The sequence below is a fragment of the Aristolochia californica genome, unplaced genomic scaffold (assembly GCF_029961685.1).
Source record: "Aristolochia californica isolate CCGP_79_NKW_82.1479 unplaced genomic scaffold, dmAriCali1.0.hap1 SCAF_9, whole genome shotgun sequence".
NCBI classification, from domain to species: Eukaryota; Viridiplantae; Streptophyta; class Magnoliopsida; order Piperales; family Aristolochiaceae; genus Aristolochia; species Aristolochia californica.
Window position 1 is genome coordinate 4,451,602 of NW_027182290.1, and position 15,901 is coordinate 4,467,502.

Here is a 15,901-nt window from a genome sequence, read left to right on the forward strand (position 1 = left end):
AACTCTTAGTTGGCCTTCTCAGGGATGATTAAAATTGAAAATTGGAAGCACTTGAGCTTATATGGACTAATGCCAAGACGACTATTTTTCCATCGATTAAAATATATTTTTGTTTTCCAGTAAATAATAATTATGTAACACGGCTGATCTAATATGAAAGGTATGTAACCGGTTTTGTCAGCAACTCTGGTTGCCACGTACAGGGTCAGGTGGGCGACTCCACAAAAGGGGTAAAAGCGTAAAAAAAGTCATAACGCGCGAAACGGCAGATATAACGAACAACTACGATAATGCGCCTCGTGCGACCGAAAAGAATGGGAGAAAAGAGAGGTGGCGAGTCTGGCTCTGTGATTCTTTCCTTCTAACAATCGCTCAGAATCGCCATCCGAATTCCCTTCCTGTTGCAAAATATCGACCCGTTCTCTGTTTGTAGAAGCAATTTATAGACGAATCTATAGCTAGGGTTTTTCTCCGTTTTGATTTTGGTGTAGTTTTGTTTACAAAAGAAAGGAATGGTGGAAAGGAGCGTTTGGTACAAACTGCCGGATGAATTGATGGAGCGGGTCCTTGCGCTCCTCCCTCTCTCTTCTGTCCTTAGCTGTCGTTGTGTCTGTAAGCAGTGGAATTCGCTGCTGAAATCAAATTCTTTCCTTGATCTCTGGGGGGAGATCTCACCCAGGAACCTCTGGTTCCTCGTCTACCATACTCACTTCTCTGTGGCAGCCTTCAGCCCGGGGGCACACCGCTGGAACAATCTCCCCCTCTACGAGTGGTGTTCCCTGGATCCCACCCAAGTACTCCTCCTTGCCTCCTCCGGCGGTCTCCTCTGCTTCCGTAACCGTAGTTCCGATCACCCTACCTTGATAGTGTGTAACCCTGTCACCTCGTCCCAAAGGGTTTTACCCTTGATGTCCCAAATTCGCGAAATTGACATTGTCGGCATGGTTGCTGACAAGGATTCGGATTATTATCAGATACTCGTCACGGGGACCACCGAGCCGGCTTCCAGTGAGAGCATCACGGAGCTTTACGATTCCAGAACGGGCCGGTGGACCTATCACTGCCGTTCCAGTGAGGAATTCTTGCAGTTCTGGTTCGTGGTTCACGCAATATGGTACGATGGTTTCTTCTATTGCCTGGCGACACCTGTTAATACGTCCCAAGGTTACCGTCTGATTGCATATGATATGGAGAACCGGAAATGGATGGATCTAAATGTGAAAATGCCTTCGGGAGATCTGAGGTGCTTGTCGTTGGTTATATGCAGGGGAAGGTTGCTTTTGACTGGAAAGATTGTGGAGGATTATATAACTAGGAACATTTGCATTTGGGAGCTTATTTGGGGGAGTTTGGAATGGGTTGAGATAGGATCTATGCCAGACTATATATTGAAGGATATACATTCACCCCACTCGATCTTGGTACAGTGTCAGGGTCATGGAGATCTTTTGTGCTTTAGTACACACCGAGGGTGGCAGTCAATTCTGTACAATTTGTTGGACCGGTCTTGGGAGTGGGTGCCGGAAAACAATGCATGTGGTGGGAGTCAATGCCAGGCAATAGGAAGGAATAATCTGGTTGGGTTGCCCTATGAGCCGAGCTTGTCAGCAAGGGTTTGAGTCATCAGAGTGGAACAGTGTTTTGGGATTTATCTTTTCATGTCCGTAGGTCCATATCCTCAGTCCTAGCCAACATAAATAGACTGGTGCATGTGGGGCTGATCCTTTTTTACTTGCCATTTTGCATTCTATCTGTTACATATATAATTTAACTTATGGGTGAAGAACAGTGTAGGTTGAATCCTTTAATTGTGTTCAAAAGCTATTTTGTGCATAAGTTTTAACTTGTTCACCGTACAAATATTTAGGTGCATATGTACATAGGCACACACATCAGATATTGACCTGAATAGGCACACACCATATATTGACCTCGATCCATTCCTCACAATGCAATATATGAATCTGTTGACTTTTTTTTTATTAAATAACATCTGGGATATAAGGGGATATTAGTATGCAAAATAAGTTGCACTCACATGTTCCGCCGTCATTTTTGGAAGTTTTGAAAATCCACCGATCTTTGGCAGTTTTGGATGAATTATTTAGTTTTAAGGTATCTCAGAAGCCTTTGTGTAACAACTCTTGACAGTTCTGCTTAGCTGTTTGTAGTTGCACTGAAGCAGCTGTAAAAGATTTGGTTTTTATGCTTTTCTCAAGGACAGTGAATGATTAGGAAGCCTCTGGTGGATAAGACACCAAAGCTATGAGGATTTTGGCACTTACAGTGAGAGCTACTAAGATGATCTGGGTGAAAGCCTGAACAATAACAACCTCTCATGGGAAAATTAACTTTTAATATTTTAAATTAGTTTACCAAACACAGACCTTAAAATTCTTTCAGAAGCTTATTGACGCATCACAGGGCTTCCGATAAGGAATCTCTGACTGTTGTTGGTATGGACTTTGAAGACTGGAGAAATGCAAAAGATGGCATACCATTCCTTATTATGAGATAACCTGCTTATATTGGATTTGAGTTTAAGACTTGAATCATCAGTTAGATAAGTCATAGTTATTTAGGGTTTCTTGAGTTAACCAAGGGCAAATACGTTTTGGGTTGATGTGAGGCTTCCCTCAACTTTAGGACTTCAATGGGTGTTTATTTGAGGTATTGAGAAAAATTAAACTACCAGTGTACAAGTTTTAATTATAGTGAGTAGCACTGGTTCCTGATGCTTTTTTATGTCTCTGGACATGGAAGTGAACAAAGGTGAGGTTTAAAAATGCTGAGAATTGTCAAATATGAAGGCACAAAAAGAATTGTCACTGTTGGTGACAAACAGTGATGATCACTCATCTGCTGGCTGTCAACTACATTGTAAGTTGGAGATTGACCCGAAATTTTGTGAAAGAAGTCTGAAGGGATGCTGTTCATGGTGATCATCTAGTAGTCAGGCTCTGACATGTTAGTGTATTTGGAAGTGGAGATATTACCTACTGATGGAGGTATGAACCAGTTTAAGAACATTGCATTGTTCCCGAAACTGAAATGAAGAATACAGAAGCTTCTGAGGCGTATGGAGGTGTTTACTTGGGTAAGAAGGTGGTGACTGGTGAGTCTTACTCAATTGGTTTGAAGAGTATACTCATATCTTTTTTTTTTTGTGGTGCACGTTTTTTAGATGTCAGCATTGATTGGGTTTTCTTTGACAGTTACTCATGAAGTAATAGTGTTTTTGTGTTAGATAAAAATGCAAGCTAAAAATGAAATTGAGGTGTTTGAAAGTAAATTGTTATTTCCTGGAGGCAAGCCTTCCAAATCATGGGGTTATATGCACATGGTTCAGACTTTAACAGGACACAAGGTTCATTCAACATTAGGTACATTTGCCTGGAATCATCCTCAGAGGATGGGCAATAAGGTTCCATGGAGGTAGGGACCATATGACCCCCAGATTTGTGGTATTTGCATGACAAACATGTAAAGAAAAAATATGGGCTTTCTTTTCTAAAACACTAAGATATGATTTTGGAGAGAGCTTAGTTGCTACTTGTTGGTTTGGACTTTGCTTCCGTCCTAGATATATTTGCTCTCTTTTTTTGGTAGACTTGTTTGTGAAATTTTCTTAGCAGAGACCACTGCTTATTGCTTCTGCCTTTGCATGGAAAGAAGCAGAGAGCCCATTCACCTCCTCCTTTGGTTAAACCCTTCTCTGCTCTGACTGACATTGGAGGGCAGGAGCGGGGCCGTCCCTTCCCTGCTCTTTTCTTGCTGACCTCCTCCTCCTTCTGATTGTCTCTCTTTCCAGAGAAGCTAGAGAGGAGACCCATCAACCCTCTTCCTGCAGAAGAAAAAAGGGGAGTGGGCAAGGTGGTGGGAGGGCTTCTAAACTCTTCTAGCTTCTTCTTGAAAGCAAGTTAGGTTTTTGGCCTCTCCCCTCTATTCCCATTCCCCAACCTCTCTTTAGCCATCTCTATGGATGTCAACCTCTCAACTACTCAATAGTTTGTTAGATAAAAGAGCATTTTTTTTCTAAAGCACGAGTTCAACTAAAACTCACTAAAGTTAACTTTTCAAGATGATTTCGAAGTATGAAATGCTTTGGAAAAGGGTTTGGGTTACATTGGTTAGTTGCTATGGTGAAATGATGTGGAGAATCTCATAAAAAAATAAAAATCTATTTTTTTTAATTAGGTTTAGAAATCAATTTCTCTTGAAAAAATCATCAAATCCTCGATAAAAAAGCATAAGAAAATACTTAAAATTCTTGTTTCGAATTATTGATGAAAATGGTGGATCATTTACAAAGTTTGTTGAACTAACTTGGTGGGATCAAGACTCAAAATTCACCAATTCATTTCTAAGCTATCAGCATTTGATTGCTAGACTAGTAACATTCCAATGCCAGGCCTCTTAGCAATTGAATCCCAGCCACATCGACATTGGAGGCCTCTACATTTCTTGTTTTTTTGCTTGATTCTTTTCTTCCCAACTTTGAATGCACTTCCTCCATTGGAATAGGGGTGTTGTGGGTCCAAACTCTGCCAAAAATATATTATAAATATCAAATATTTATTATCTTCAAAATTTAATCAAAAAGGATTTTGAGGCCAACATCCATTTATAATCATTATAAATATACACTCTTCTAGTTGCATATGGCATTTAAACCACTAATAGCCCCAAAGTCACTATAGTAACTAGATGAACCCTTAGAAAAGAAAAAAAATGAGAATTTGATTATTATTATAAAAAATAGTTAATAAAAATAAAATAATAATCAAAATTTTATATTACTAACTATTTTTTGAATAATAATATCCAATTTTCGGTTTTTTTTTTTTTTGTCTTTTTCAGGGTTCCAAACAAACTTCACCTTATTTTTTAATGTATATACTAATTTTTAAATATATATAAAAAAAAGCTAGAACCAAATAACCCTGCTGGTTGATGTCAGTTCTACTGGTGCAGGACCAGCCATCGAATCGAGTACCTAAAAACCAAGGAAACGCAGCGGGACGAAGAGAGAGAGAAATAATGAGGGGTGTGGGAGGGCCGCTGCTTTGTGTAGGAGATCTATTGGCTGACGTTGGTGACGCCAACGAGGAGCACCAACCTTCTTTTCCTCCTCCTCCTCCGTCAGCTGTAGATCACAATGAGCCTGTTTCACCGTCTCAACTCCAACATCTATTTGAGGTACTACGATTGTCTTCTCATTTCCAGATTGAAAGAATGGTCTTTTCTTCTTCCGTTTTGACTTAATACTGTAAAATCTCATGGACTGGTCACGCCATCATAGTCGGGGTAATGATAACGCCCGATTATTTTGTTTCTCTCTTTTGCCTGTCTCAATTACAGTTCTATGGTTGAAGTTGTTGTACTTGTTTTTGTTAATTCTATCCCTGTCTTGATCCGTTGATGTATTCCACTTCTGCCTTCTACCTTCTACCTTCTACCTGATGGAAATTTAGCCGGTTGAGATGCTTTTTCGTTCTTGCTTTCGTGGAGGTAGTTATCATTTTAAGTGTATGAGGGTATTTTAAATTCGAAATACGTCCTATTTGAATGGAGAAGTGATCTGTGCATAATGATTTTTAAGTGCTTCTGTATTGAATTAACTCAACTAACTCAACCTAGTGGAAAAGAATTTTAAAACTTTTATCTGATGGGCGAGAGGGGCTAAAGGATCACTCACACATTTTTTTTTTTAATCATTTGTTTGGCAACCTCTTATCTCTTCCTTCTGGGGCTTGAGGTCTTGCTTCTCCCTTCAGTGGTGGTGGCGGTGGGTGGGTTAGTTAGCAAAACTACTCTTCTGATCAGGAGTATTACTGTGTATAGCCAAGTGTTGTGTATGAGGACTATAGGTTAAGGTGGTGCTGCTAAAGTTGTATACTTAACTAGATCAATGCAGAAGATTAATCCAAATGGCTAGGAATTCTCCAGTAAGGTCTCAAATATATATAGAAGAAGGGATTTTTCAGCCAAGATGGCCATGCTTGTTTGTCTGGATATTCATTTTGATTGTCACCATAGAAATTTCTCTTTGTGCATAGCTCAGTTAATTGAGTTTATGACCCACATTTGGTTGTCACCAAAATTTTATTTAGACATCTAAGATTACCATGTGACATGCATTGGATTATTTTTTGCTTTAAAATCTGTTTGAGCTTTGAAAATAATTTTATTGGTAACATTAGTCTTTACTTTTCTTTTCATAGGCATTAATGTTTTATAATGAGAGGTTCAATTTATTGTGTTGTCTCTGCCCCGTTAGTGAACCATTTGTGGTTCTATAATTAGGAACTCTAACATATGCTGTTATTATGTTACTTATGTACTGCTGGAAAATCAGCCATTTATATCTAAGTTGATATCTACTTGTATATGCATATATGTGTAAGTATACATGTAACTTGTATGTATCTATATATGGTAAAAAACATGGCATCAAGGAAAGCAAGAGGCAAGAAAAAAAAAACCAACTTGGAGAGGGAGAGGGATGCCGACTGCGAGTTGCTTGTAAGCCACCCTTTCCCTTGCCAATGTGTCAACTGTGCTTTTGGAATGCCTAGGAGTATGGGACCAAGTACTTCTCCAGTTTATACAAATATCTTCAATTTCACCAAAAAAATACAAGTGGCCAGCGGGCATTTTCCCCCTTGGCTCAACTAATAGCCACTGCAGATTCCCCTTCTAAAACAAAAGGGGCCTGGAATGTTCTAGTGTAGAGTTGCAAACCCTGGAGAAGGGCTCTCAATTCTGCCACTGTGACATCACATTGGCTAAACAAGAAAAATCTTGCTCCACGAGTCCCCAGTGGCTCCCCCTTCTAACTGGGCTGGGGTTGCCTCATGTGCTGCCATCAGTGTTAGAGTTAGCCAAGCTACAGGATGAGGAGAAGATTAGAAATGTTCTGGTCAACTTAGTTGATGATATCCTTCCAACTTCTTATAACTGTGCTTGGAAGATGGGAAGTGCCATGAAGTTTGTATGCCCAAAATAAAAGACAGTTAAATGTTGCTTCACTAATTTTCCCCATGGACGTTTGCTTATCTCAATGGTCTGTCAGTTTCTTTCTGTCTAGATATTCCAAATTATGGCTGTAAAGGATAGCATCCAGAAATTTTTCCCCATTGTTAGCCATGTTGTTGAAATCATTTTCTCAAAGAGGCAAGGCAAGGACCAAAAACATTTTCATATGCTCCAATTGTTTTGATCTTTTATAAAATGCTTGCATGCATAATGATGGCCTTGATCTGATAATGTTGTGTTTTTCTAGGTTTCAATCTTATTGATCAGTAGATGTCAAAGAAGCATGTAAAGTGCTTATTTTTTCTGTTATGGCACATAAACAAGTTTGTGACCATCTGTATTTCAGTTAGACTTCATAATCATAATCTTCTTATAAGAAGGTCATGCATATGACATTTTTCTTTCCTTCGATCTCTAAGCCTCTGGGCCCAGTAATTACTTTTCAGCAAACTTTTTGAAAAATAAAAGGAATTTTATCTTGTTAGATCAGTTGTAAATTGTTCAAAATACTTGTATCTATCTGTTAATGCTAAATGTGTTTGTGAAACTCTTGCTGACTGCTCTAAGAGTACACGCACGAATGCAAAATACTTGCACCAATGGATTGTCCAGGAGGTTCATTGAAGGAGACTCTCAGAATGTGATCCGCTGGTGCTCCACAGCCGCTGAACCTCCTTGGCACCTTTGGACGATTTACCACTCGATTTTGGACATTGTAGCTTCTATTTGTTGCTCTTGTTCCCATGTATTTCGTTCAGCCAACTCTTTGGCTGATTCTTTAGCTAATCGAGGCACCTCTCTTCAATCTCTCTTTGTTGAGAATGTGCCTCCTTAGTTGTAATGTAGCTTCCTCTTCTCTTAATAAATTTCTCATTTTCATTAAAAAAAAAAACACAACAAAGATATTTACGTCTAATAACATGTTTTGATGCTTGAGCAAACCCACTCATACAAAGACTACAGGAAATGGTATTTTGGAGCTATCGTTCTTTATAAACAACTGATCTCATTGTTTTTATGCACACTTAGATTGAGCTTTCTGAGAACTGTTTAGATATTTTCATATTTCTTTCTATTCCTTTATGCATGCACAAGTTCTAGAACTCTCAGGAGTGGTATCAAAGATGAGACACTAAGTGAGATATGTATGAGGTGGTTTGGCTATATTCAGTGGGAGTGGTTAAAAAGGGCAGAGCCAAAGTATGGGGAAAGGGAAATGGCATGGATGGTGGTACTGAGAGAAGAAGTGAAGAATGTGGCCTTAATAAAACGATAAGAAAATGACAGATCAACATGGAGCAAAATGATTCAGGTGATATGATGATGATGATGATGATCATCAAATGGCGGAGAGCTAAAGAACTTGAAAGCTAAACCCTAAGCTCGAAAGAGACAGATGACTTTCTTAAAGTTTTGTACTGGGGACAGAATGGGTGTCTGTCGTGATTTGCTGGCTAAGATTTCTTAAATCATTTTGCTTGTTTCTTCACCAAGTGGGCTTACCAATTCTGGCGGGATGTGCCTTGAAGCTGACGTGGTCTTTATGTTTCAACTGAATAAAACTTATTTGCTTATCTACACTCTTATGACTTCCATTTTATTTGTTTTTCTGATTTTTTTTCCTTCTGTTATCACTCTAGAAAAATTATTATGAACTAAAAAAGGCATTGACTGGGATGGAGCCCTCTGATCATTCATGGACGGCACTAACCCTGAAGGTAAGTATGCTGGGAGTGGATCTGTTTAATGTGCTATTCATTTTCAGTGCTTTTGATGCTACAAGCCTACAAAGTGTCTTTGTCTGTAACCCATGCATATGTCCTTGAATTTTACAGCTATGTTCTGCATTGGAGACTGCTGACAAATTGGTTCAATCAGCTAATACGAATGTTGAGGCGCTGGCGGAGAAGGTTGATTTGCTTGAGACCATAATAAAACGAGGAGATTCTTCTGTAGAAAGAGCCAGATCTATCATTTGTACGCAGAACAAGTGAAGGCATTTCAATTTATAGTCAAGTTGGTTGTTGCTTTGTGTTAGTAAGGTGAGCACATCACCTTTCTGATTTTCCTTTTAGAGCAGGTGTATATTATTGTTTCTGATTGTTGCTGAAGGTGAATTAGAGGATGCATTTGCAGCCCCCTGGAACAATTGTATCGATCTTTTTTAGATCCGTTCCACTGGATATGGTCTTCAAAAATCTTTAGAAGCATTTATTTGACCCTGCAATGATATTATGCCAACATTTTGAGTGATTAGCATCTCCTTTTGGACTTGAAATAGGTTTTGAAGGGCTCTAGCATGTAATCTATCCCACTGAGGTACTGCTTAGAAGTTCTAATAACCACTGTAGCACCCATAATATAAATATAATCCTGAATTTGAATAACACGAATGCAAATATACCCTCTCATGTTTGCGGTTGCTAAAGTTGGTAAATCGGTGCTCTTCGTTGGTGAAGCAGTGTCCACAAGCCAGCCAGGGAAGTGGGATGAAATGATCTCAATGCATTTCTTGTCATTGATTTTAAAGATTCTCCCATTCGTCAGAGAAGGGTGTTTTTTGCAAGGTAAAAAGCTACTTCTTGCATTTACGGGGATGAGGGAAAGGCCCTTAGTTAATATTTGCTTGGGAATAATGTAATAATGGAGAGTGTACACATTCCAGTTTTCATTTCAATATATGTAATAAATTTTTTTTCTTTAGTTTCTTAGTTGTAGCCTTAGAAGTTGGATCAGTTTGTCTCAAAATTATTAGCCGAAATCATGAAATTTCTTCCCCACTTATGAGGATTTTTTCAAGCTAAAACACATGTGAGAATGTTCTCCTCATGGAAGTTACAAATTCTTAAAATCAGTCTTGTGATATTTTTCTTCTGAAGAGAAATTCAATTAAAAACAGCTTTTTATCACCTCTAACGTTTTCAGAATAGTAAAAAACAATTGTATCTAAAAGCTGTTTATGTCTTCAGTGATGTTTTATCCCTCAGTGTCCACTAGGATATCGAGAGGATGAAAAATTAGGGGCAAAAGAGAACCCTGAAGTCTTCACTGGTAAAGCTAGTCACAATTGCAGTATGTGTCTTCAGGAACCTTCTGTCACCATTCATATTTTAACACAAAATGTTTATTCCCTCCCATAAATGAAAAAATCAGATTGATATTGATTGCACTTTTTTTGTATAGAGAGGTCCCCTTTACCCATCATGAAGAAGATCCAAGTTTTTAAAGCATCATGGAAATTTCAATGCACTTTAGATCAGTGGTATTCCTCCAATCCCCTTCAAGTAACATATTGATGGATGTTGGCCTCTTTTCTTGTGCAAAGTTGTATTAAACAAGTGAATTTTTTGGCTTGTCATGCATTAAAGATGGTTTGTGGCAGATGCAGCAGAATAAGTATATCAGTTTGGATGTTTAATCATTTGCTCATTGAGCAGATGAGTGAACAATTCAGTTTGTGCTGACAAGGATGAAGATTCAGTCATTGTGGTTAAACAAGTTCATAGGCAACTTGGCAGGGAGATACAGGAGTTCTCTTTCTCAAAGTAGAACTTTGCTTGATTGTTGAGAGCTTGTTTGTAATGAATCTTGTAAGCTACTTTCGTTTGTTACATTGAACTGCTCTTCTATTTCTTGAATAGCAACTCTTTTTTGCCTTTTTTGTTTGCATTTTACCACCATGTACAACAGGTGAAAAGACAAAAAGTTGAAAACAGGAAACCTCTCTTGGAAGTTAAGGAAGTACGAAAGTTGTTCTATCAAAATCCAAAAGGTAGCTCTCAGAAGGTAATCCATATATGTCCGTACAAAAGATTCTTGAATCTTAAAAAGTGATATAGAATATATTGTGTTTATATCACCAAATTGTTTATGAAGATATTATCAAGTTTCTCTTTTTCCATACATAGGCCCGAGTGAAAAATTTCTGCTAGTTCCCACAGATCTCTATTCCTTTCAAACTGATCTGTTCAATTTATGTTCACCAACTTTACATAAAGGAAGTACAGCAACTGCCCCACAGTTACTGAAGCGGACTTCACCCAATTGAATCCTGAGCAATATGATGTAAGAAGAGACAAAGCAAGTGCCTTCGTGTGCATGTCTCTCTCTCCACGGACTAGACCCCAAGGAGAGCTGAAAGTGAGTTTTCCTGTCATTCTCCCTGATTATCTTCACCATAAACAACGGAGTTATTATCCTAATATCATGCCACCTCTTCCCTGTTTGATTTTTTTCTCAACTCCAATGACAACACCAGAATCCAATATGTGAGTCTCTCTTTCTAGTACCTTCACTCTATTGGGAACCTAAATTCGATATCAAATAAAAACAAACTAGAGATATCAATTTGAGTTAATGATTCTGCTTTCTCATTTACCATCACATTTCACCTTATTGTGACTCTTTAATCTGTTTTTGAATCCCATGCTGCATTTGGTGGAGACACCAGTATGTCCATCTTAGTGGACCCACCACATACGATTCAAATTATTTTATAATTTATTTTTATTTTTAGTTTATCTTTCTTGATTTTATTGAATTTGATCAAATAAATTTTAATTTATTTTTAGCTTATCTTTCTTGATTTTATTGGATTTGATCGTAGAGTGATCATTAGGACACTGCAGGAGAGTAAGCAGATCCTATCTCTAACCAAGTAGGAGACTAAAAGTTTAATCTTTTAATATGAACTTGCTTGTCAAAGCTATGAGGACACTGCAATTCAGTAAATTAGCAGAAGAAAGAGATAATAATGAGGCTTTAACTGAAGATTATCAGCTTGATTAAACTCCCAAATACTAGGCAATCTGCATCAGAACTAGATTGTCGAAGCGGAATTTTATATAACCAATGACGATCAGAGATGATTATCAGCAGAAGCTTAAATTATCAAAAGATGAGCAGCAATGGCGGATTACATGTCCCTCCCAAGTTGTTTCCCAGTTTTCTTTTCCTCCATTTTCCTTTCTTATAGATGATTCATAACAGACAAGAAATGTCTGTCTCCTCTCCGGCTCCGTCTAATTAAGAAAATCGGAATGAGGAGGGGTAGTCTGTGAAGAAGTGGGACTTACTGGAGCGCCCCAAACCGATGCCGAAAGCAGCCGTCGAGATTTCCAGCCCAAAACAAGTCTATTGGCTCCCATTTCCTCCACTCTGTATCCGTCATTAAATAGCCCTGCTAAGAGCTTCGCCTGGCAACGATTGAAGTAACTGATCCCAACCGGTCTAAACCCCGACCTCGTCATCCACTCTGCCCAGCATTCTTCTCCTGTCCGGCTCCGATAACTCCGAGCCAACGTCCCCGCTATCCTCGGGCCCAGAAAGACCCTCTCTACCAATGCTCTCGCCCGCCCCTGCATCGGAAACCCCGCCTCCAGCGAGTCATAGACCGATGAGTAATGGTGCAGCGAGTCCATGAATCGGGCCACGAACCCGGCGTCGCCACCCACGTTGGGACCCATCTCCTCCTCCACCAGCGTCACCAGCCTCGGCCCCAGTTCCCGACCGCCAGCGAGGAAGTTCCCGACGGAGTCCGTCGAGCGGAAGGAGACGTGCGGTAGGTGGAGCATGCAGTTGATCACTAGCGCCTCCCCTTTCACCACCTTCACCGCAGAAGGCCGGAAATTCTCGTCTGGGTCGAGTCGGCATTGGTGGAACGAGAACGGCTGCCCGATCGACGCCGCGAAAGCTGTAAGTCTCCTGCCGGTTTCTTGCACTGTGGTAATCGACTTCCTCCCCGCCCCGCCGCCGCGCGTCACCGCCGTTATCCGGAGGCGGGGCGCCGGTGGGCCGTCTTTCCTTGACACGAGGGCCTGCATGAGAGACGCCCACTGGACACCCTCCATGATATCGTAATCGACGACATGGATCCGCCGATCGTGCGTTACCGCTTCCAAGATTGCCTGGTTTGCCGTGAAGTGGCCGAATTTGACGTACGGCGACATGTCCTGTAAGAGCTGGAACGCCGCCAGGACGTCGCTCTGGTTGTGGTGGGGCTCCGAGGGTTGTTTTCCGGAGGGAGCGGCGGCGCCGTCGAGCAGGCCCTGAAGGGCGTCGGCGAAGTAAGCCGCGAGGCGTTCCATGTTGGTCCCCGCGTTGGGAGAAACCAACTCCTTGAGCCGAACCAATATCACTCGAGCCAGATCCCGGCTCTTGTGCACCCCTGTCAGCGCCTCAGCCGCCGCCATCAACAGATGAACCAGCCTCAACCCCTTCACGTCCTCCTCCTCTTCCTCCACGATCTTCTCCACTTCCGGCATGACGACCGCGGCCGCCATCCCATTTCCATCAAACAACGGCCACTCGTCCGTATCCTCCATCTCCTGATCACCCATCATGGATTCGATCAAGCCCAGGAAGTCATCGGGTCCAGAGAGCGCCTCCCAATCGACCAAGGGCGACCAGTCATTGTTCCAGGCGACATCCTCGTCCATGGTGGTGGTGGTGCTGGAGCCGGACAAGTCCAGCTCAGTTGCTTCTTCCATCTCTTTTTCCTATCCTTGAATTACAAAGAAAGATCCGCAGCTTATATAAAGGCGGGAAGAGAGAAGAGGTCGAAGAAAGAGACGGATAAGTAAAGGCGATTAAGAAAAACAATAGCACCAAAGTCCAAATGAAATGGACTACTTCCTAGGCTCCTTATCTTATTCGTCGTGAGTAGTGAAGAAGAGATTAAATTAACAGCAAGTTAGAAATCATCAAAGTGAAATCTCAATCCGCTTAAACTACACTTTGCTCTTTCTTTTTGTTTCTAATCAGTTACGTGCATCACGTCTTGGTGGCCGTTAGGGGAAGAGTTCCGGAGGTTGACCGGAGCGGAAGTGACATCAGCCGGCCGGCAGAGGGGGGCTGTCGGCCTCCGTGGATGTTTCTATGATCCGGACGGTTGCTTGCGTCTGTTTGGTGGGTCGGAAACATGCAGAGAGGTGGAAAGAGAAGAATTGCTGCGGTCAATCGGCCGGCAGACGCAATCTGCTACTGCAAAGTCCACCATCTCTTCCACTATTTCCATGGTCGATCGTTGCTCATCTGATCATAACCTCCATGATCAGTTCAATGTTCTGGGTTTTTAATTAATACTTCCTTCACTCTTTCATCAAAATTTAAACATAAAAGATACCTTACTTTCCACTAACCTACAAAAGCTTAGCTAATTAGAGCTTCCTTCACTAATTTTAGAAGTGGAAATAAACAACTAGAAACTGAAAGTGTAGATTATACTCCCAAATAATGAGATTGTGGCATATTCTTGGAGAATATCATGGTTCTGTTAATCAATTTCTTGAAGGTTCAATATTTTTAAAGATTAAACCTAATAAAAAATTAAGTCCTAGTTTTAGTCTTAATTTTTATTAAAATAATACAAATACCTTTGTATTATATCAAAGTAAATCTACAAAGATGCTCTCTTTAATAACTGACACCTGCATGGTTCTCTCTATATCCATATTCCATTACAGTTACCCAAAAATCCATATTAGGTTTTTGGGAATAATAATGGTCAAATTTTTATTTTATTTTTATTAACTCGCTTCCGCTTGGTGATTAAAAAACTGATTTGTGGTGGACAATGCTTAATTGTTAATATTATGTCATGTCTAAGCCCCTTATTGGTAGGTAAAGCAACAACTTGGAAATCGAAGATTTTTAATTCTTAGTGACATCACTAAACTAATTTAAGCACTCTTGTTTTGAATTAATCACTCTGCATATTCTTGGATATTCTTTGACATCAGACCTCCAGCTTTGTGTCTGCCAAAGCCTGCATTAAACCCCATTCTTGTATATAGCATGCGATATTGTTTTTTTTTTTTTTTTTTTTTTGACTTTCAAATAGAATACAAGAGACCTGTCATGGTATGAACCTATTCATTGGTCATTTATTCTTAGTTTAGAGATCAAATTAGAGGGAGTCCAAGTTGTGAGAGCAAACATTCTGTTTGTGGGTTTCATTTCTATCATCACTAGGTATTGTTTGTTTCATTTGGATGTTCTTGAGGCAAAATTTTACTGTGTTTATAAGACTAGTTGCTTATGTTTTTTATTGATTAATTAGCAAATCATGGTTCGGATTGAACCCTCACTTGATGGGTATCCGCCCAAAAAAAAAAAAAAAAAAATCTTATTCAACTGATGATTAAAGGAATTGTGATCTTGACAGGACGATGTAATCATACTTAATTATTCATGAACTGCAAAAGAAAGGTCAGTTAGTGAATGTTTAATCCCTAGATGAGGGAAGATTGATTTTTTACTAATTGGAACAAGGAACACGACGATTGGACATTTTTCTTCGTATGATTATTTTTATTAATCTCTTCTTTCTTACTAATAGTATTGGCTTTTCTACATCGGAGATTGATCAAAACGGAGCAAGGACAGAGTTAGAGACTAGAAATGGGTTAGAGAGATCAATAGTTTATGCCAGTTTTTCCACAGTGATCTGAGGATTATAGAGATGAAGCCTCTTAAGAAACCATCGATGGTCTCTCTCTCTCTCTCTCTCTTTAGTTTCTTTTTTCTCTAAAATCATCACAATGGAACTTAGAGTTTTGGTGGAGAAGATGATAATGACCCATAATCAAATTTTAATCTCCATTCCTTCAATATTACAGTGTGAACCCAAAAAGTACATGGTTGGCCTGCTCACCATGGTGTACTATCATGGATCAAATCACTCTTGTGCAATATGGATTATTAAAATCATTAACTATGACCATTAAAATCATTAAAATAAAGATCCCATGTGTCATGTTAAGAAGCCTCTCATAAGTCTCATTCTTGTGAGAGTTGACTCCTCACTCATCTTCCTCCATTTCGTCTTCCTCCCCACATTTACCAGGTATTGAAAGTGGAAATC

The 15,901-nt window shown here is 39.9% G+C and overlaps 3 protein-coding genes across 8 annotated transcripts; 2 read left to right on the forward strand and 1 right to left on the reverse strand.

Moving 5' to 3' along the window:
- Window positions 1-322: 322 nt before the first annotated feature.
- Window positions 323-5,199, forward strand: LOC137941200 (F-box/kelch-repeat protein At5g15710-like). Its single transcript, XM_068786512.1, has 2 exons — window positions 323-3,115; window positions 4,975-5,199. The coding sequence occupies exon 1, from the start codon at window positions 513-515 to the stop codon at window positions 1,617-1,619; it is 1,107 nt and encodes a 368-aa protein (XP_068642613.1). The 5' UTR covers window positions 323-512; the 3' UTR covers window positions 1,620-3,115; window positions 4,975-5,199.
- Window positions 4,948-10,749, forward strand: LOC137941202 (uncharacterized). 6 transcript variants are annotated; one of them, XR_011110374.1, is made up of 6 exons: window positions 4,948-5,199; window positions 8,679-8,756; window positions 8,874-9,080; window positions 9,501-9,605; window positions 10,222-10,300; window positions 10,421-10,749. XR_011110374.1 is itself a non-coding variant. In XM_068786513.1 (4 exons), exons 1-3 carry the CDS (start codon window positions 4,954-4,956, stop codon window positions 9,030-9,032), a joined length of 483 nt encoding a protein of 160 aa, XP_068642614.1. In that variant the 5' UTR covers window positions 4,948-4,953; the 3' UTR covers window positions 9,033-9,080; window positions 10,421-10,749. The 6 variants fall into 6 exon arrangements, 4 of the variants coding, with proteins under 4 accessions (XP_068642614.1, XP_068642618.1, XP_068642615.1 ...); XR_011110375.1 differs by lacking the exon at window positions 9,501-9,605; XM_068786513.1 differs by lacking the exons at window positions 9,501-9,605; window positions 10,222-10,300.
- Window positions 10,750-12,059: 1,310 nt separating this feature from the next.
- On the reverse strand, window positions 12,060-13,526 carry LOC137940239 (protein NODULATION SIGNALING PATHWAY 2-like). The gene has a single exon (XM_068785186.1). The coding sequence runs from the start codon at window positions 13,524-13,526 to the stop codon at window positions 12,060-12,062; it is 1,467 nt and encodes a 488-aa protein (XP_068641287.1).
- Between the last annotated feature and the right edge of the window lie 2,375 nt (window positions 13,527-15,901).

Bases quoted from the DNA above. Each gene is read 5' to 3' on its own strand.
- LOC137940239 (XM_068785186.1), bottom strand. From the start codon at position 13,526: ATGGAAGAAGCAACTGAGCTGGACTTGTCCGGCTCCAGCACCACCACC.
- LOC137941200 (XM_068786512.1), top strand. From the start codon at position 513: ATGGTGGAAAGGAGCGTTTGGTACAAACTGCCGGATGAATTGATGGAG.
- LOC137941202 (XM_068786513.1), top strand. From the start codon at position 4,954: ATGTCAGTTCTACTGGTGCAGGACCAGCCATCGAATCGAGTACCTAAA. The intron at 5,200-8,678 runs GTACTACGATTG...TTATCACTCTAG, and splicing joins AACTCCAACATCTATTTGAG to AAAAATTATTATGAACTAAA. The intron at 8,757-8,873 runs GTAAGTATGCTG...TGAATTTTACAG, and splicing joins GGACGGCACTAACCCTGAAG to CTATGTTCTGCATTGGAGAC.